This window comes from Hemitrygon akajei, chromosome 6, assembly GCF_048418815.1.
Source record: "Hemitrygon akajei chromosome 6, sHemAka1.3, whole genome shotgun sequence".
In the NCBI taxonomy this organism is placed as follows: Eukaryota; Metazoa; Chordata; class Chondrichthyes; order Myliobatiformes; family Dasyatidae; genus Hemitrygon; species Hemitrygon akajei.
This window is the reverse complement of record NC_133129.1, coordinates 122763078-122785298: the sequence shown is the minus strand read 5'-3', so window position 1 is coordinate 122785298 and position 22221 is coordinate 122763078. Positions and strand designations below refer to the sequence as shown.

Below are 22221 nucleotides of genomic sequence, written 5' to 3'. Positions count from 1 at the left end.
CACATCTCCACGGTTTTGAGGTGTTCAGCTCCAAGTTGTTGTGATTGTACCTGGACACTAGCTTGTCTATTTACTGGTCGTACTTGGATTCATCATCTCTGGTGATTCGTCCGGTGACAGGGGTGTTGTCCATAAACTTTATCTGTTTAACAGGAGGACCACTGCAGACACAGGGAAAATAGGAGGGGTGGAAAGAACACACCCCTGCGACATGCCAGCGCTGAGTGAGCGGGATGTGGAGATGTGCTTGCCTGTACTCACATACTGCCTCCTGTCGGAGAGAAAGTTTGTGGTCCATCTGCAGATGGAACCTGGTACGTGAAGTTTGGAGAGTTTCTCTTGCAGATGATCAGGGATGAATGGTACTGAATTCAACAAAGAGAATCCTGATATATGTACCAGAGCAGCAGACATGCTGTAGTATGGCCATGTCAACTGCATCATCTACATCTACAGAGTTTAGCTGCAACACTGTTATCCTCTCAAAGCTCATCATTAGCCTCCAAGACAACGGCCTTGTTACCTCCCTGTGCAACCTGTTCCTCGATTTCCTTACTTGCAGAACCCTTTCAGTAAGGATTGAGAGCAATAATTGCTCCACAAACATCAGAATCAAAATCAGGTTAAAAATATTGCAAAAACAGAAATAATTTTTAAAAACTGAGGTAGTGTTCATGGGTTCCTTTCTGACGGTAACAATGAGAAGAGGATATGTCCTGGCTGACAGGGAGCCCTTAATAATGAATGCACCACTCCTTGAAGATGTCTTGGATACTACCGAGGGCAGCACCCATGATGGAGCTGACTAATTTTACAACTTCCTGTAGCTTCTTTCGATCCTGTGCAGTAGGTTCCCCCCCCCCCCAAACTAGACAACGGTGCAGCCTAATCAGAATGTTCTCTATGACAGAAGTTTTCAAGTGTTTTAGGTGGAAAACAAAATCATTTAACAAACATTTAATGAAATATAGCTGCTGTTTTGCTTTCTTTGTAGCTGTATTGATACGTTGGGACCAGGTTAGATCCTCACAGATATTGACACCCAAGAACTTGATTCACTCAACTTGGCTCACTCTCTCCACTTCTGATTCCTCATGGAGGATTGGATCCTGTTCCCTCGTCTTACCCTTTCTGAAGGTCACAATCAGCTCTTTGGTCTTACTGACATTGAGTGCAAGGTTGTTGCTGCAACACCATTCAACCAGCTGGTATATCCCACTCCTGTACGCCCTCTCGTCTCCATCTAAGATTCTGCCAACAATGGTTGTATCATCAGCAAATTTATAGATGCTATTTGAGCTATGTCTAGCCACACAGCGATGGGTGTAGAGAGAGTAGAGCAGCAGTCTAAGCACACAAACTTGAGGTGCACCAGTGTTGATCGTCAGCACAGGTACACCACAAGGCTGTGTGCTCTACTCTATTCTTAGGACTCTAAGGCTAAGTACAGGATCAATGCCATATTTAAGTTTGCTGACAACACCCTGTTGTTGGCTGGATCAAAGGTGATGACGAATCAGCATATAGGAGGGAGATTGAAAATCTGGTTAAGTGGTACCACAACAACAACCTCTCACTTAAAACCGAAACCAGGATCCATGAGCCAGAGCTCGTCAGGGGATTGGAGGTGGAGAGGGTCAATAACTTTAAATTCCTGGGTGTTATCATATCAGAGGATCTGTCCTGGGACCAGAACGTAAGTGCCATTTCAAAGAAAGCAGGGCAGCACTTCTTATTTCTTAGAAGTTTGTGCAAATTTGGCATGTCATCTAAAACTTTGACAAACTTCTATAGATGCACAGTGGAGTGCATCCTGACTGGTTACATCACAACCTGGTATGGAAACGCGAAGGCACGTGAATGTAAAAGCCTACAAGAAGAGGTGGATACAGCCCGGTCCATCACAGGAAAGGCTCTCTCCACAACTGAGCACATCTACAAAAAGCACTACAAAAGAAAGCAGCATCCAACGTCAAGGACCCCAAGCACCCAGGCCATGCTCTCTTCTCACTGCTACCACTGGGAAGGAGATACAGGAGCCTTAGGTCCCACACCACACCACCAAGGACAGTTATCACCCTTCAACCATCAGGCTCCTGAACCAATGTAGGTAACTTCACTCACCTCAACACTGAACTGATCACTGAATGCAAACCAGGGACTCACTTTCAAGGGCTCTACAACTCATGTTCTCAGTTTAATTTAGTTATTTGTTTGTTTTTTTCATACTTGCACAGTTTGTCTTCTGGACATTGATTGCTTGTCAGTTTTTGTTTGTGTGTAGTCTTTCAATGATTCTATTGTATTTCTTTGTTCTACTGTGAATGCCTGCAAGAAAATGAATCTTGAGGTAATATATGGCCATTTAAATATTTTGATAATAAATTTACTTTGAACTTTGAACTTTACAGATCTGTTGGCCCTGCAAGTGAACTGCAGCAAATCTAAAAACAATTTGAGTTATGGATTTGAGAAATGATATGACCAGCATTTCAAAAGTCGTCATTATGACTGACGTGAATGCAACTGGCCTGTAGTCATTGAGTCCAGTGATCTTTGAGTTTTGGAATTGGAATAATTACAGGTTTCTTTGAAACATTCTGGAGCAGTGCATAGTTTGAGAGACTGATTGGAAACGTCTGTGAAGATTGTAGACAGCTGGTTAGCACAGTGTATAAGGATGACAGGGGAGACGGAGTCAGGCCCTGCAGCCTTTTGATATTTTGCTTCCTGAACAGGTTTCTCACCTCCCTCGAAAGTCAGAAGCATTGGTGATGGTCTGGTTGAATGGGTACTAGAAGAGGTCTTTGAAGTGTGATTTGTAGGTCAAATCTGCAATAGAGCTCATTTAAGCAGTTTGGGAGAAGGGAGTCATTGGGACAGTGGGTGCTTTCTTTTTGTAGTTGGTAACAGACTGAAGATCTTTCCAGACTGAAGAACAGTCATTTGCAGAAAACCGATTTTCCATTTTGACTGAATATTGGTATTTGGTAGTTCTGATTGCCTTCTCCAGCTTGTACCTGGCCTTTTCGAACTCCCATTTATCCTCATTCCTGCAGGCTTCCTCCTTCTCCAGATGCAGCTGTCTGAGCTCCGTGTTGAACCAGGGTTTATGATCGCAGAAGCTGGTGATTGTTTTGGTGAGGATGCAGGCATCTTCCCAAAAGCTGATATACAGTAGGTGGCAACTGTGTCTGTGTACTTATCAATGCTTCAGTACTAGTTTTAAAGATGATCCAAATCAGTGGAATCAAAGCAGCCTCTGAGCATCTGTGTGGCTTTATCAGAGTATATTTTTATAATTTTATTGGCGGGTTTCACCGTTTTCAGTTTGCCTGTATGCAGGTACGTGCTGAATTGTGCATGGTCAGAATGTCCAAGGAGGGTATGGGATGTGGTATCCTTAACCGGGCTGTATCAATGGTCCGGAATATTACCTTCTCTAGTAGCACATTTTATATGTTGGTGAAGAAAAGGGAATTCCTGTTCTAAAGTAGCATGTTTAATATCGCCCATGATATTAACAACAGAGTCTGGATAGGCTTTTTCAGCCTCTGTAAATAGATCAGCAAGTGTTTGTTGTGCCTCATGTGCTTTAGCTTGTGGGAGAGTCTACACACCAGACACAATGATGGAAGTAAATATTCAAGGAGACAAAAGGGTTTGCAGTTGAGGAATATAGCTGGCTGTACGAATCTGATTAATAACAGTCTTGTCTCTGCAACAACGGCATGACTGTTAATGAAGAAACACACACCACGGCCTTTAGCTTTATCACAAAGTTCAGAGATACGACCGGCTTTGTGTAACTGAAAACCCGGTGACCCCACAGCTGGGACAGCATTGCTTAGTCCTGTAGTAGACTGCACTGAGGGAGTGATCTCTTTTGGTGTTGATAAGAATTTGGGTTCATTTTGTTACAGGTAGAACAAACATTAGTGATAAATATTGCAGGCAGTGCTGAGCTCCAGGAGGTGCAGGTTGTCCCCGTGTGCTGATATTGGAGCCTTGCGGAGGCGTGTGGCCACACTGATATAATGACCAGCAACAATCGAATCCACAGGCAAGGTCATGTGGTGCAATGGGTGACACTTGCTTCGGAAGATATTCAACTTGGCAGTTTTTTAAAAAAACATCCCAATGGGACTTTATAGTTGGACACATGATAATGACGTAACCTTCTGACCAAGCTTAACATTCAAAAACAATTCATTTTAGTGTGTTTAATATACAGTTTATTTGTTCTGTTGTTTGATGAAGCATAATGTGCCATTGTTTCCTTTGACTCTTCCTGAACTAGTTAGATGTTTATGTCTCCTGACAGTGTGCTCTGTATAAGGGCCTTTATTCTTATTGAAATGGCTGGAATTCACTCGCCACTAATGCGGATTGGGAACTGCACTTAGCTGGAGAGTGATCTTGTTGAAGCTTTATTAGATTATATTCTTGCTCCCTCGGGATCAATAAAGTATGTCTGTCTGCTCCTCAGTGATAAAAGATCATAAAACAGTACAGCATTGGACAGGCCTTTTGGCCCGTGATTTTGTGCAGACCTCGATACCGATTTATACTCCTGTGTATCATCCAGGTCCCTCCATTCCCTTCATATTCATGTGTCTATCTAAAATCCACCTGACTGCCTGATTCCTCTGCTACCCCTGGTAGCCCCCCACTCTCTGTGTAAAACTCTTGTCCGTCAAGTCTTGACTGTGAGTGCCACGGTACGGTAGCGGTTGGCGTGACACTTACAGCTCGGGGTATCAGAGTTCGGAGTTCAATTTAATGTCATCTGTACGGAGTCTGTACGCCTTCCCCATGGAATGTGTGGGTTTTCTCCAGGTCTCCAATTTCCTTCTATCGCCCAAAGACGTACCAGTTAGTCGGTGTAAATTGTTCCATGATTAAGCTAGGGTTAAATCAGAGTTTGCTGGGTGGTGCATCTCAAAGAGCTGGAATGATCTATTCCACATTGCACCTCAATAAACAAATAAACTCCTCACCGCCCACCCCCAACTTAAAAGCATGTTGTCTGATGTTTGACATTTATATCCTGGGAATTCATTTTTCTCATCATTTTGAAAAAAGGCCTCCATCGCTCTAAGGGGAACAATCCAAGTTTGCCCAACCTGTCCTTACAGCTCACAGCCTCTAATCCAGGCAGCATCCTGGTAAACTCTTCTGCACATTTTCCACAACCTCCACCTCCTTCCCATAACTGGGCAATGAGAACCGTGCATAATGTGGTTTGATTAAAGTTTTACATAGCTGCAGCTTGACTTCTTTACTCTTACACTCAACACCGCTACCAATGAAGGCAGCATCCCAACCACCTTTTTCACCACTTTATCCACTTGCATACTTTCAGTGAACTGTGGACTTGGACCCCAAGATCCCTGTGTACCTCAATATAAAGGGCCAACCATTAACTGTATCCATTAATCTCTCAAAGCACAACACCTCTCACTTACATGAATTAAACTCCATCTGCCACTTCTCCACCCATATCTGTAACTGCATAATCAAAATTACTTAATTTTCTTAAATATGTTTTGTATCTCCACTCTTTCCATTTCAACTGCTGTATGACTACCACCACTTATTGCCCATTGTTATCATTTCTCTCAGGCAAAGTTATTTCAGAAGTTGTTAGAAAACAAGCAGGCAGCAGGCTGAGGGTAGCGGACACCAACAGAATCAACAAACTCATTCGTAAGGCCAGTGATGTTGTGGGGGTGGAACTGGACTCTCTGACGGTGGTGTCTGAAAAGAGGATGCTGTCCAAGTTGCATGCCATCTTGGACAATGACTCTCATCCACTCCATAATGTACTGGTTAGGCACAGGAGTACATTCAGCCAGAGACTCATTCCACAGAGATGTAACACTAAACGTCATAGGAAGTCATTCCTGCCTGTGGCCATCAAACTTTACAACTCCTCCCTCGGAGTGTCAGACACCCTGAGCCAATAGGCTGGTCCTGGACTTATTTCCACTTGGCATGATTAACTTATTATTATTTAATTATTTATGGTTTTATATTGCTATATTTCTTCACTATTCTTGGTTGGTGCGGCTGTAATGAAACCCAGTTTCCCTCGGGATCAATAAAGTATGTCTGTCTGTCTGTCTGTTAAATAAAAGGGCTGTCAATCCTGGAAATACGGAATAAAGAAAAATGCTAGAATTACCAGTTTAGGTAGAGTCTGTGCAGAGAGTAACAGAGTTAATGCTTCGAGTCAATAAAAGGTCATCAAAATGAACCGCTAACTCTTTCTCTCTGCACAGATGCTGCCCACCTGATGAATGTCTGAAGCATTTACTATTTACTTATACTTTCTATAAGTTCGTCACACTCATTTTAGTGACCCCCATATTTACTGGTGTTTTTGTTTTGTGCATTAAAATATTATTTTTAAAATATATTTGTACTGTGGGGTTTTTTTGTCTTTTAACCTCTTTCTGAGGCTTTTTATTTTCCTTTTAAACTCTCTTTAATTTACATATTGAACAGGTTATTCGGTTATACGCATACATACTTATTTAATTAATTTGTAGCTACGTTATTCTTTTTATCGAAACAATGGGTGGTAAAGTGGTTCAGCTTGTAGAGCACTTGCCTAACAATTCCAACAACTGGGTCAAATCTATCCATGTGGAGTTTACATTCTCTTCCTCTGATTGTGTAGCTTTTCCCGAGATGCTCCAGTTTCCCACCACAAGCCAAAGACATGAGCTTGCTAAATTAATTGATCACCCCTAGTGTGTAGGTGAGGAGTAGAATATAGGAAAGGAGTTCAAAGTAGATTTTATTATTAAAGTACATATATGTCACCATATACAACCCTGAGATTCATTTTCCTGTGGGTATATTCAGCAAATCTATAGAATAGTTGCAATAACAGGATCAATGAAAGATCAACCAGAGTGCAGAAGACAAGACTGCGCAAATGCAAATACTGTATAAATAAACAGCAATAAATACCGACAGCATGAGATAACGAGATAAAGAGTCCTTAAAGTGAGATCATTGGTTGTGGGAACATCTCTCAATGCTGGGCAAGTGGGTGTAGTTATTCCCTTTTGTTCAAGAGCCTGTTGGTTGAGGGGTAGTAACTATTCTTGAACCTGGTGGTGCGAGTCCTGAGGTTCCTGTACCTTCTGCCTGATGGCAGCAGCGAGCAGAGAGCAAGGCTTGGGTGGTGGGAATCTCTGATGATGGACGACAGCATTTCATGTAGATGTGCTCAATGGGATGAGGATAAATGGTGCTTGATAGTTGTCATTGATGTGGAGGCTTGAAGGACCCGTTTCTGTGCAGTATGACTCGATCGTTTCTGAACTCCCATTGATCTCTCAGTTAACTATTATCCGTTGTTTTATTACCGTATGTCTGCTAACAGTTTATCATGTTCATCTTCCTTCGCTCCACCCTCATTGCCTCAGTTTTTATCTTACTTACTCCAAACCACATTTCGGTCTTTGTACTATATATCTCACTATCAATTCGTATCTTAAACATTATATTGTGATTACTATTTCCTTGATATTTCCCCATGCTTGGACTTCTAATTGTAGGATCAGGAAGTAATCTTGTGTACTGTGTAAAGAAGTGTCATGTTTTACTTATCTGCACTGATATATTTCAGACAGATAAAACCTTCAGTAATGGTTGGTCAATATTTTTACTCACTCAATAGTTTAGCCCTCATTTTTCTCCCTCTGTTTCTACAATTTAATGGTCTACTTGTAGAAACATTCTTTTGTAATGGGAAGACAATTTATTTCAGAAGTCAGCGGGTGATGTCACACTAACGAAAGCTGTCGGCATCGTCATTGGCAACGAAACACCCACTTCGCATTGCTTTCACATTGTCATCATACAGTGGAGAGAAAGACTTGATTTTATGTAACACACACAAAACGTTGGAGGAACTCAGCAGGCCAGGCAGTATCTGTGGAAAAGAGTAGAGTCGATGTTTCAGACCGAGACCCTTCATCATGACTGGAGAAGTAAAATAAGAGGAGTTAGAGTCAGAAGGGAGGGGAGGAAGAAACACAAGATGATAGGTGACACTAGAATGAGGAGGGATGAGGTAAAGAGCTGGGAAGTCGATTGGTGAAAGAGATACAGGGCTGGAGAAGAGGGAATCTAATATGAGAGGAAAGAAGGTGATGGAAGAAAGAAAAAGGCAGGGGTAGGAGCACCAGAGGGAGGCAATAGGCAGGCAAGGAGATAGGTGAGAGGGAAAAAGGGATGGGGAATAAAGAAGGAGTTGGGAGAAACATTACCGGAAGTTCAAGCAAGTTCAAGGATTTAAAATGGGTGGCCACTGGGACATCCCACTTTTACTGACGGACTGAGTATGGGTGCTCGGTAAAGTGGTCTCCCAATCTACGTCGGGTATTATCAATATACAAGAGGCCACACCAGGAGCATTGGATACAACAGACTCACAGTTGAAGTTTTGCCTCATCTGGAGGGAATGTTCTTTGCCCTGAATGATAGAGATGGAGGATGTGTAGGGGCAGGTGTAGCACCTGTTTCACTTGCAAGGATAAGTGCCAGGAGGAAGATCAGTGCGGAGGGACCAAGGGATAATGGAGTCACTTAGGGAGCAATCCCTACGAAAAGCTGAACGTGGTAGTGCTTTTCACAACATTGTGATGTACAAAGACCAACTACCTTTGAAATACAGTCAATATCATAAAGCAGGACATTTACCAGACTATTTGTTCACTGTACAGCCCCCAGATATTAAAAAAATTAAATCACTTACCATTTAATCTGGCTTATTGATATTTAAAGGATAAATATTGGCCAAGGTACTGGAAGAATACCAATACGCTCATTAAAAAGATGATATGTAACTTTCATATATCATATACAAAACCTAGTTTTATTTGGTGGAAATGTTGGGTCATTCACTTTATTTTTTTTCTTGACAGAACCATCTTCTTTCAAAAGGCCTGATCCTGATGGAAGAGAAGATGCGCGTGTGTGAAGGTCAGTGTGGTGTCAGTAAAATAAAAGAAATGGGCTGAAGCTTCAAATTTGAAGATCGAATGGAGTTGACCTCAGTGGAAGCAAACTTTAGAGGCAGAGCTCTGTACTCATCTAAAACTAGATCGGGAGTTTAGCCCATGTGACAGAGGACAAATTTCTGCCTGTCATAGTTTCTTAGCTCCAAGGCCACGTGAATTGATTTTAAACTCAATACAAAGTCATTAAATCAAAACTAACTGAAAATTCCATTACTTTGATAATTCAAGTCTCCTTTGTAGGGCTTGTCTCATTGCTTAATTCAAATTATTAGATAATCTAATTCTCCCTGTGCTGACTCTATCCTTCCCTAATCAGTAGACCACATTCATTTCATTTCAGTCTGAATGAAACAGCATGAGGTTGTAATTAAACTATTAATGTCACCCTGTCTGATAAACACAACAGATAAACGAGAGAACATCTGCAGATGCTGGAAATCCAACCAACACACTGAATGCTGGAGGAACTCAGCAGGGCAGGCAGCATCTATGGAAAAGAGTAAAGAGACGGTGTTTCCAGCCGAGACCCTTGGTCAGGACTGGAGAAAAAAGATTAGAAGTCAGTATGAAGGTGGGAGGAGAGGAGAAAGAAATACAAGGTAGTAAGTGATTGGTGAAACTGGAAGGGGGAGGGGGTGAAGCAAAGAGCTGGGAAGTCGACTGGTAAAAGGGATAAAGAGCTGGTGAAGGTGGAATCTGGGACAGAAGGCCATGGAAGAAAGGGAAGGGGGGAGCAGAAGAGAGAATCAATGGGCAGGTAAGGTGAGAGAGGGAAATGGGAATGGGGAATGGTGAGGGGGAGTGCCATTACCAGAAGTTTGAGAAATCAATGTTCATGCTATCGGCTTGGTGGCCACCCAGACGGAACATAAAGTGTTGTTCCTCCAACCTGAGTGTGGCCACATTGCAGCAGAAGAGGAGGCCATGGACTGACGTGTTGGAATGGGAATGGGAAGTAGAATTTAAATGGGTCGTCTTTGGGAGATCCAGCTTTTTCTGGTAGGTGCTCAATGAAGTGGTCTTCCAGCCTACTTCAGGTCTCACCGATATACAAGAGGCCACACCGGGAACACCGGACGCTGCCCTCGCCCACATCTCTTCCATTTCACACATGTGTGCCCTCACCACACCCTTCCACCACCCCACCAGGGATAACTCTCTGTAACTGCTGCAGTCTCCAATGGGATCCCACCACCAAGCACACCTTACCCTCCCCACGCTTTCTGCTTTCTGCAGGGATCGTTCCCTACGCAATTCCCTTGTCCGTTCATCCCTCCCCACTGACCTCCCTCCTGGCACTTATCCTTGCAAGCAGAACAAGTTCTACACCTCCTCCTTCACTTCAGGACATTTCACCTGTGAGTCTGTTGGGGTCATCTACTGTATCTACTGCTGCAAAGAGGCCACACTCAGGTTGGAGGAGCAACACCTTCTATTCTGTCTGGGTCACCTCCAACCTGACGGCATGAACATTGATTTCTTGAACTTCTGGTAATGGCCCCTCCCCCTCTCCATCACCATTCCCATTTTCCTCTCTCACCTTATCTCTGTGACTTCCCATCAGCTCCCTCTTGTGCTCCTCCCCTCCCTTTCTTCCATGGCCTTCTGTCCTTTCCTAGTCCCCCTCTCCGAGCTTCACCTATCACCTACTACGTTGTATCTTCCTCCCCTCCCCCCACCTTCTTACTCCAACCTCTCATCTTTTGCCTCCAGTCCTGATGAAGGGTCTTGGCCCAAAATGTCAACTAGTTACTCTTTTACCATAGATGCTGCCCGGTCTGCTGAGTTCCTCCAGCATTTTGTGTGTGTGTTGCAAGAGATAAACTGCATGTCCCTGTGTAAAGTGAGATTGCTAAGTATTGCAATTCAATGCAGAGTAGCCAGAGCTGCAGTTACGTCCAACAAATCCCTGTCACTTTAAGGCAGCTTGAAGACAAATATTTAGTTTGAAATGTATCTTGAATGTACTACAATTAGGCTTCCAGATGTCAGATATCAAGGCATCTATTTGTCAATTAGATCCAACAGATACTGAGCCAAAGGAGAGACAGCAATAGGATTCAGGCAAATGTCTGGCCACTGGAACGCAGATGATAAATGACTCCAAGTTTCACTTACAGGGTGCCAGTCTCAGTTTTGATAACAGAGAGATGCCTGCCTTCCGCCCAGGCTGCATTAAACTGTAGCTAGTGATGCAATGCAGCCTAACTAATAAGCTTAATTCAAATCATCCCTTTCTAATCATTGTGATCATTCTAATTGGTGGGTTTCAGATGTGCAATAAACCATTATAATCAACAATGACTGAAAACAGCACTGACTGGAAGAATTCCACTGTGCCTTTTCAGCCTCAATTTACCAACTCAAATACTTAATTGGTAAGGTATCTGAAACAAAATTTTTAGGAGTGGTAATAGATGATAAATTAAGCTGGAAACCACATATAAATTATGTCAAAGCAAAAATGTCAAAATGTATTGCAATACTGTACCAAGCGCAAGATTTCTTAAATCAGGAATCTTTGTATACATTATACTGTTCACTTATAGTCCCAAACATGACATACTGTGTGGAGATATGGGGAAGTACATACAAAGCAAATACAAACTCAATTTTTCTACTCCAAAAGTAAGTTATACGAGTTGTAAATAAGACAAGTTATTATGAACTAACCAATCCACTATTTATTCAACTAAACACTTTAAAATTCAGAGATTTTGTTGATTTTAAAATAATACAAATTATGTATAAAGTAAAAAATGGACAGTTACCACAAAGTATTCAAAGGTTGTTTAAAATGAGAGTCAACATGATTTGAAAGGAACATGTATATTTCAAAAACAAAGGATAAGAACAAATGTAAAAACTCATTGTATTTCAGTCAGGGGGTGAATCTATGGAACAGTTGTAGTGAGAATTTAAAAACATGTACCACACTTAACAAATTTAAAAAATTATATAAAAATAATTTAATGAACAAATATAAAACACATGATTTAAAATGAATGGGGGTAAAGTAAATAAATGATATTTGGAATTGGACTTTGTGGTAAAGATTATGAAATTTTTTGTTTTGATGTGATGAATGACGCCAAATATGTTTTTGTATCAGTAAGAGGGGTAGGGATAATAACCTGTAGGTTCAGCCTACACCCTTTCGGTCTGTTTTAAAGAGTTTTATTATTTAATTTTGTCTTGTGAAATCATCGTTGAAAATTATGCTTTTTGTTATGTTTGTACTGACCGAAATAAAATTTCATTCGTTCATTAATATTGTCAGTCATGTTAGTAAACACATTTAGAATAGACTAACAAACACTGTTACTTTGTGCAGACAGATCCTTTTAACTGAGAGCTCAGTTGTAATCCACCCTACAATGCTGTCTTCACATTGTGTCAGCTGTAAAATGAGGATGATCTCAGTTTACTAATGCAGGCCCACTCATGATGCAAAGAGATCGATCAACTACTTTGGTCATGGTAGAGCTTAAATGCTGTTCTTGAAAATGTTCTGGAGAATATTTTGCCAAGAGAACTACACTTTAACCTTTCACTCAGTGACACACTGGGGTATTAGCCTAGGTCTGGGTTGTGATTCACCCTGCAATTTAGCAGAGAAAAGAGAAACGTGTTGCATTTAATGCTAAGCAATTGGAAGTTTTTCTCTTTTCTTTTATATTTCAGCATTCACACCCTCCATTTAAAATGACAAGGGACATAGAATTAGTTGAGCAAAGTTGATCTGACATTAATTAGTTTCCACTAGTCAACTTCTACTGCTCCAAAATGACATTTTCGGCCCCATCTCTTTTTTGTTCTAGGTGAAAATCTTTTAGAAGCTTTAACAAGGATATGGGATCATTTTTTTACTGAAATCCTACCCATGCTACAGGCCATATTTTACCCTGTACAGGTAAGGAGTGAGCACACATTAGTTAAAGGTTAATAATGGGTAAGATCTGGTCAAGGGAAGGTTGGCGAAAATTTAGCATTCTCGATTGTGATCCAGTGTAACTGAAGTGTGTACCGCAGTTTTACAGAACGTATGTACGTCCACGGATGTGTGCACACATTTTGTATATGTATGTGCATATGCAAGATTGTGTGTGCACACATGCATGCATGTGAATGTTCAACCTACAGTGATTTCACTCAAAAGCCTCATTTACCTCATACTCAGTAGTTGAGTTGCAGACTTCAGATGTTGCTTGCCTTCGCACATGCTCAGAGGCTAAACTTCAAATCATTTCAACACTTCCACCGATGCATTCTAAAAAACAAGCCGTATGTTTAACATATACAAGAGCATGGTCCTCTACCAACCTGTCCTTGCTGTATCACACCGCCTTCTGGCAATGAAGGTTCTCGAGAAGACCCTGGGAAATTTGGGCCACTTCCCATCTCTCTAGAGTCACCTGGTAGACATTGATGATGAAGTTTATCATCACCTTCAATAAGCTAACGAGGCCTTTTGGCAGTTGGGAAAAAAATAATTCAAAATTCAAAACTCCATATCTGACACAAGTTGAAAGCTTACTTGGCGGCAGAGGTCCCTGCCCTCCTATGTGTTTCTGAGTCCTAGACTATCTACCGCAAGCATCTCAAAATGTGTTGGAAACTACCACCAATGCCATCTCAAAAATGACAGGATGGATTAGTAAACCAATGTCAGCATCACCTCCCCAGGAGGGAGACCCTAGTTTCCTTCGTTGGGTTACATTAGGCAGGCGACGTCATTCGCCTTCCCGACCCTAGGCATTGAGTTCTGTCATGGCAAGAGATCACCAGGCAGAGAAAACGATTCAAGGATGTGCTCCCTCATTGAAGAAATGCAACAGCCCTGGGAATCTGTCCCACGGCTGCTCCAAGTGGAAAAGGAGGAGCTCAAGTCCGTGCATCGGGAGCACGCAGAAGCTCCACTTCAGGAGACCACTCCCAAACTACTTGTCTGCCACCCCCTCAGCTGCCAGCTGCCCCATCGAAGGCATTTCCCACACTGGCTTAGTAAATCATCACAGGAACTAGAGTGAAAGCATCAAGAAGCCACAGAACTGCTATGTGGAGGAAGGAATTACGTACAAGGTTCTTTTAACTGATGAACAGACGAGCTTCTCAGTACCAATCTGAGAATAACTACCGTAGTGACTAATAACTAGTGACTCCCACTTGGCAGGGTCACAAATTGATGAGAAGTATTATGTGATCCAGTTCTTGGACCACCATTCTTTCAAATGATGGGATTTATGAAAATACCCAATATCAATTGGGCTAATGGTGGCAGCTCTCACTGCAAACGTCAAGAGTCCCACAGGATTAGTATACAAATTATACAGGAAGAGAAGAGTCTGTGAGTCAGTTAAATGGGAATCAGTGTCACATTTTCAAAGCAACACTTCACTCATGCATTCAGTCTTTGGTGCCTGAGTATTTGTGATTCTACGTAAATTTCTCAGAGCCTGTGGAGATGGCACCTGGACCTCAGCTCGTCATTTCCTTCCACAGTGATCTGGAAAGTGGTGTGCAAGAAATCCAGCATGGTGTCCTCACACCCGGGGCATGGGACATGGTTAATGTTATGTCAGCAGAACTGTCATTGCGGCTGTTTTAAAATCTCAGGGCTGCAGGGATTGTCATGTTTTTAATCTCACATTGTTCCATTAATTTCTTTTGTCATTTGTATTTGAAAGTACAAACCTAAAGTCACCAGTCTGATTAAGCAAGAAAAACATTTTCTGAAAACTCCTTCCATCCACTCTCTCCTTTACAATCTGAGTTATAGTTTCACTAAAATTAACCATGTATTAAATTACATTTCAAAGTAATGAACTGAACTTACTTGTTGATTTGCCTTCTATGTCATTCGGTACCAACTTGCAAGTCCCAATCTCTCCCAAAATCCTGCACTCGGACTTGAGGTTTCTACCCAGTTTTGATGCTGTGAGGGCATAGTTTAAGGTGAGAGGGGAAAGATTTAATGGGACCTTAAGGGGTTCCATTTTCACACAGAGGGTATGTGGATCAAGCTGCCAGAGGAACTGGTAGAGGAGGGTTCAATTTAAAAGTTTTTAAACATTTAAAGGACACATGGATAGGAAAGGTTTAGATGGATATAGGCCAGACACAGGCAAATGATATTAGCTCAGGATGGCATCTATGAGTTGGGCCCTGCTTTAGAACTCTAATATTAATCAGCTTAGTTTCACTATACTTGAATCAAAATTGCAATCATTCTAAATTAAAAACTAAAACTGCTGGTATTGGATAACTGGAATAGAAACGGAAAATATTCAAAGCACTCAGCAGATCAGGCAGTATCTTGGAAAAGGAAACAGTTCTAATGTTTCAAGAGCTAGACCCTTCATCAGAACTGGGAAAGAGAGGAAACAAGTTAGTTTTCAGTTAAGGTGTTTGCTGGGGATGAATGAATAGAACGAAAGGCAGATCTCAGGTGGGCTGAGACCAAAGAGATAATGTGGCAGTCAGAACCACATTACACTTCCCGGTCTGTACTACGTGCTGCTTGACAGCAGGGCTCTTCAGAGATGCTTATCAGACCAAAATATACTGATAGGGTCTATAATTAAACACCCACAAAATAATTCTCACACCACAACAAGAAGCAACAATGAGTTAAGTATTTGTACTATGTCAATGACAAAAATGAAGAGCGGCTGAGTCCACCAGAGGAGATCACAGAGAAAGTGACTGGGACGCTTGATTGTTTTCCCAGGGGAAAGAGCTAACTATTCGTCAGATGGCTTTACTTGGATTCCGAGATCTGGTCCTGCTGAAGGCCAATCTGGAGCAAGTGCTGCATCAACGCCATAATGATGTCCCTCCATCCATCACACAGATGTTACTAGTGCTTCAGGTAAAGTCCTAGTGTGACCCGTTCTTGTTAAAGTGGGTTAAAGCACACAGATCCTTTCAAAGCAAACTGCACCATCAGATTTCTGAGTGGGCATGAACACTACCTCACTAATTTTTCCTCTCTTTTTGCCCTACTTAATTTTTTATATAAACTTATTATTGTAATTTAGTATTTTTATTATGATGTACTGCTGCAAAACATATGCCAGTGATACTAAACCTGATTCTGATCCTCAATGAGTATTTGGTTTTTAATTTCTCCAGATTTTGATTCAAGATGTAGCCGTCGCCCTGGGGTTCCCTATACGTCACACGCAGGTGGCTCCAAACCTGGTTCGGTCACCCGGGGCCCAGATTTTCTGTATTCCGTTTTTCTCCTTTTCACTCTGTCACTTTTGGTTCCTTGTTGCGTAGCAGATCCAATGACACTGGACCTGCTCCACTTCCTGACAACCATTCGGTTTCATCTGGGAATCAGTGGCTGAGGTAGTCCTGGAGGGGTAGCCAAACCTGATCTTGCCCTCCTCTCTCTCACACACACACACAAATGCATAATGACGTTTACCCATACACATAAGCACACTGAAGCTTAGACACATCTAAGACTGTAAGAAATGGGAGCAGAATTAGGCCATCTGGCCCATCGAGTCTGCTCTCCCATTCAATCCTTTTCCTATCTCCTCCTCAACCCCAGCTCCCGGCCTTTGATGCCATGTCCAATCAACAACCTATCATTCTCTGCCTTAAATACACCCAACGACCTGGCCACCACAAATTTGCACCATGACAAACACAAGCTCACATAAACAAGAGTATTGACCCACACAAATACAGAATCACATTCGCACAGCCTCACAAACACACACAGTCCCTTATGCACCTGTACACTGACAATTGCAAATAAAATAGGAAATGAATAAAACACACACAAAAGCACAAGCTGACAACAAACTCTGTTTACTTTAAACTGATATAAACACACAGCAGGCAAAAATAGAAAATAACACCTATTAATATATAATTTACATAACCACATTTATGGTGAAAATCATGCTCCTCACTTTTGAACATAGAACACTACAGCACAGTAAAGACCCTTCAGCTCGTGAAGTTGAGCTGCCCTTTAACAAACCTACTCTAAAATCCATCTAACCCTTCACTCCCCCATAGCCCTCCATTTATCTTCCATCCATTTACCTACCTAAGAGTTTCTTAAATGCCCCTAATGTATCTGCCTCTATCACCATTGCGTTCCATGCACCCACCACTACCTCTGACATTCCACCCCCCAGTATACTTTCTTCCAATCACCTTAAAACTATGCCCCCCACATATTAGCTATTTTCACCCTGAGAAAAAGTTTCTGGCTGTCCACTTTATCTATGCCTCCTATTATCTTGGACAGCTCTATCATCACCTCTCATCCTCTTTCCTCCAAAGAGAATGGTCCTAGCTTGCTCAACTTATCCTCGGAAGATATCCACCCAAATGCTTTGAAATGGATTAGAAGCTGGCAACAGGCCAAAAGCAGGATGTGCTGAATAACTGAGGGGTTTTGTATACAATGTAGGGGGAGAAACTGATCCACAGAGCTTGACTGAAACTGAGAAACTTGCAATAGGAAAAGGCCCTACAAAAAGATCTCATGCTTAAAGCAACACACATAATTCTCATATATCATGTTTTAAACCTGGCGGGTGATTAAAAGCCAAGAGGCAAAGGAGGGTGCTCAAAGGTTGTGAGCACATGGCAAGGATGATGTTGTGTATCCGGAATTACAGTGATATATTTCACCGGATTGATGGTCAACCGTGTGCTGTGGGACTAGAGCTCACATTGGGAAGAAATGGATAGCTCCCTTTTCCAGGAGGTGCCAATAAACCAAGTGGATATGTCTCCACCAAAGAAGATGTAAACACCCCTTCCCTCGGCTGGCCTGCAGGTCTCCCTTGGGCAAGGTGTAGCACCTGCTAACAGTACCCCCCCCCCCCCGATTAGGGTCACATGAAGCCAATGGGAGCAGGTGATGGCTGGTCCTATGAATAGCTGGTGCTGGTTATGGGACCACTGACGCCAGGCAGGCAATCTGATGACGTCTGGGATCACCCTCCTTGTAAAGACACTGGCCAGAAGAAGACAAACCGCTTTTGTCGAAATTTGCCAAGAACAATCATGGTCATGAGACCATGATCGCCTACATCATTTGACACGGCACATGATGATGATGATGCCAGTCAATAAAACTGCAGCTTTGTTATTTTTCTTCAACCTGAGCTGGGCCTCCCATTACCTCATCTGTTAAAGATGGAACTTGCTACAAAGAGAATTCAAATCTCCACCTTAGAGCTGTCAGTTACAAAACCCAAATACAATGATTCACAAGTACTGGCACAATATCTCTTTGTGACATCCTGTGGCTTGGCATTGGCAACTGTTTAAGGGATTCCCTAGGAATTTAAGACCTGTTCTGACAGGATCCTAGGGAGGACAGTTGTTGGATACACGCCCTAGAAGGGAACAATTTGATGGGTTAAGAAAGCCTTTTTGAAAAGAGTCCTAGGCTTTCAAGCAGGGAAAGCTCCTTCCTGCTAGCCTTATAGTTTTCTAGATCTCTATCATTATCTGGTCTTTTGAACCTTTTGTAAGTTATTCTTTTCTTCTTGACTAGACTTTCAACAGCTTTTGTACACCATGGTTCCTGTACCCTGCCACTCTTTCCCTGTCTCATTGAAATGTACTTACGCATAATTCCATGCAAATCTCCCCTGAACACTTGCCACATTTCTTCCGTACATTTCTCTGAGAACATCTGTTCCCAATTTATGCTCCAAGTACCTGCCTGATAGCTTCATATTTCCCCTTACTCCAGTTAAACAATTTTCCTAACTTGTCTGTTCCTACCCCCCTCCAATGCTATGGTAAAGGCTATAGAATTATGATCACTACCTCCAAAATGCTCTCCCACTGAGAGACGTGACACCTGACCAGGTTCATTTCCCAATACCAGATCAAATATGGCCTCTCCTCTTGTAGGCTTATCTACATATTGTGTCAGGAAACCTTCCTGAACACACCTAACACACCCCACCCTATCTAAACCCCTTGCTCTAGGGAGATGCCAATCAATATTGGGGAAATTAAAATCTCCCACCACGACAACCCTGTTATTATTGCATCTTTCCAGAATCTGTCTCCCTGTCTGCTCCTCGATGTCCAGTTACTATTGGGTGGTCTATAAAAAACACTCAGTAAAGTTATTGACTCCTTGCTGTTCCTACAGAGACTCAGCAGACAATCCCTCCATGACTTCCTCCTTTTCTGCAGCTGTGACACTATCTCTGATCACCAGTGCCACACCCCCAACTCTTTTGCCTCCCTCCCTGTCCTTTCTGAAACATCTAAAGCCTGGCCCTCTATGTAGCCATTCCTGCCTTGAGCCATCCAAGTCTCTGTAATGGCCACAACATCATAGCTCCGAGTACTGATCCACACTCTAAGTTCATCCACTTTGTTCATGATACTCCTTGCCATAAAATACACATCTCAAACCATCGGTCTGAGTGTATCCCTTCTCTATCACCTGCCTATCCTCCCTCTCACACTGTCTACAAACTTTCTCTATTTGTGAGCCAACCACCCCTCTCTGCTCCAATCCCTCAGCCACACACTCCACTTCACTCTATTCCTATACTTACTGTCGCATGGCACAGGCAGTAATCCTGGGATTATTGAGGGAGGAGGGACAGAGTTGTCCTTGTTTATTGGAGATGGAGCAGTTACTGGTGAGGGCCTATATTGGGCTAGTTAGAGATCAAGGAAGGGGATAGATGTTACTGGTGAAGGCCCGAGAGAAAGATAATTTTGGTTGGCTTCCCAAAGAATGCAGCTATTTCAGATAAGGCCAAGAAGTACAGCTTCAGATAGGTTCCTAGAGAAGAAAAGTTATTGGAGAGAGAAACTGGAGGTGTTATTAGTGTCTCTGCTAAGAGCATGCAGCTGCTAGGAGCTCTCTGATCTCAGACAGTATCTGTGCCCTGAAACATTAACTCTGTTCCTTAGATACTGCCTGAGCTGTTGAGTGTTTGTTGCTAATACTGCTGATTTCAAGCCTTGAGAAGCTTTACACTCCCAGTTTGCACCGGCTTAATTCCAATGACTTCTGTTTCCATCCTTCTTCCTTGGAGAGGGAAAACCTTTGTCCCTTGTCACACAAGTTGGGAAGGTGAAGGGAAGTCCCATTTCACAAAAGGGACAACTGTCCTGGGCTGGGTCACATATTCCACAAGAGGCGCATAGAGGAGCATGCAGGAATATTACTCCAGTGCAGTTTGCTTCATAACAACTTTTACATTTCATGAAGTAAGAACAAAAGTCACGAAACACTTAGTAGGTCTGGCAGTACTGCATGTGTGGTGCTTGTTGTAGGCTGAACCCTGCAAAGTCTTTCTTCCATTCGTTCAGTAGCACATCAGCAGGGTCTCTGGTCACCTGCCAGGCACACTGTGAACTCACTCACCCTGAAGGAATCCAGCATAACGCTTGGAAGTTTGACGTATTCGCAAATGTTATTGAGCAACATTTTGAACCACTTCGTGTGCAAGCAGTTTTACTAAATTAAAGTTAATTGGAAATGCATGAAAATAAAATAAAAACTGCAGTTGCAGGAAATCAGAGGGTTTTGCTGAAGGATCTTCAATTGTTTTCCTTTTTGCAAACGCTGCTTGATCTGCTGAGTATTCTCTAAATGTCCTGTTCTTGTTTCACCATCTGCCTGATGTTTTTGTACATTTGTTGGTGCTTTTTCTACCAGGGTGCTCATGAGCCTAAAGGACCGACTGAGGAATACATCCAGCTGGAACATTTGGTACAGTTGGTGGTCTCTCCATATCTGGGCTTGTATGAACTCCTCCCCAGGGACAGGAGCATCGCAAACACTGTCTGTTTACTTGGTACGTCAATGACTTCTATCACTTGTTGGAGAGACATGAGAGAGAGAGTGAATATTCTTTGGCACCTTTTAATATCCTTGGCAACTGTGAATGAGGCTGTTACCTCATCTTTGCTCAGTTACTTCATCTCCATTACAGCTTCCAAGTTATGCATTTCTTAAGAACTTGTGTATGTAAGGCTTTAATGAATTCTATTATTTCTAAGCACTGCCTGTAGGAATTTTAAGCTAATGTAATGAGCCCATTTAGTACTCATTTTGGACAAAAGAAAAATATAGCAGGTGCTGGGAGTCTAGTGTAAGAGCCACATATCTATTTTCTGTCTGTACTGTGTTGTGTTATATGTTTGTGTTGGGTTATGTGGGCTGGGGTGTGATGGAAGTAAATGGACGTAGTTACAGTATATATTCACCCTTTGTGGCATTAGTTTAGTTAGAGATAGACTGAGCAGGGTTTGGATATCTTTGTTGACCAGTTATTTGCTCACTTTGGATATTCCACTGACTATGCTAATTCTGATCTCCCTAATTTTAATATCTTGTCTTTGCTGGTTTTGTAATAAAGGATCAAATGTATTTTTTTAATTTGTAAGTGGGCCGTACAGTGTCAGGTCCCTCATTCAGTCTGTCAGTGTTTTTAGTTTTTCAAGGAACCACTGCACGTAAAACAGCAAGTTTTACTCACCTCTCACCTAGAAGTATCTATCTATCTATCTATCTATCTATCTAAGTGCTGAAAATGGTTTCAGCAGCATCTGTGAAGAAGGAGAAGACTGTGTGAAATAACTTAAGAGATCTGGCGATGCTCCACAAAGTGTTTCATTTACAAAGAGAAGATAGATAGATAGATACTTTTTTGATCCCAAAGGAAATTACAGTGTCACAGTAGCATTTCAAGATTATAAGATTTACACGATTTCCAAGTTCACACCGATAAGATGGTAGTGCAAGAGTTACCGTAGTAGTAATGGATGCACGTTCACACCATCCAGATAAGAAGTGATGGACAGAGTATCTGCGATAGCAGGATGTGGTAAACAGGTTAATAACTGTCTACTGGAGGGGGTCACCACTTCCCCAGCTATAGGTTGACTCATTATAGAGCCTCACGGCCAAGGGTAGGAATGACTTCATATAGCACTCTTTGGAGCAGCGCAGTTGTCTTAGTCTATTACTAAAAGTGCGCCTCTGTTCAGCCAAGGTGGCATACTGAGGGTGAGAAAGATTGACTGAGACGATGAGAAAGGTGTAAAACAGTTGCAGCTTTATAAATCTAGTTAGCCTGCATCTGGAGCATTGCACATCACCAATGTCAACACCCCTAATTGACTGCCAAAAGGGTTTTTGATTATATTTATTTGG

General features: G+C 42.2%; 2 protein-coding genes across 7 annotated transcripts in view; both read left to right on the top strand.

The window, feature by feature from the left end:
* Window positions 1–22221, top strand: part of arhgap1 (Rho GTPase activating protein 1) — a 518954-nt gene that overhangs the window by 292985 nt on the left and 203748 nt on the right. The gene's annotated exons all lie outside the window — the stretch shown is intronic.
* Window positions 1–22221, top strand: part of LOC140729436 (proline-rich protein 5-like) — a 122649-nt gene that overhangs the window by 84023 nt on the left and 16405 nt on the right. For 3 of the 5 annotated variants that reach the window (XM_073049168.1, XM_073049169.1, XM_073049170.1), the window contains 4 exons: window positions 8946–9003; window positions 12863–12954; window positions 15772–15912; window positions 20722–20860. In XM_073049168.1, the coding sequence (XP_072905269.1) occupies window positions 8946–9003; window positions 12863–12954; window positions 15772–15912; window positions 20722–20860 (430 nt within the window). Of the gene's footprint in view, window positions 1–153; window positions 315–8945; window positions 9004–12862; window positions 12955–15771; window positions 15913–20721; window positions 20861–22221 lie in introns of all 5 variants that reach the window. The other 2 variants (XM_073049172.1, XM_073049171.1) reach the window with 2 other exon arrangements.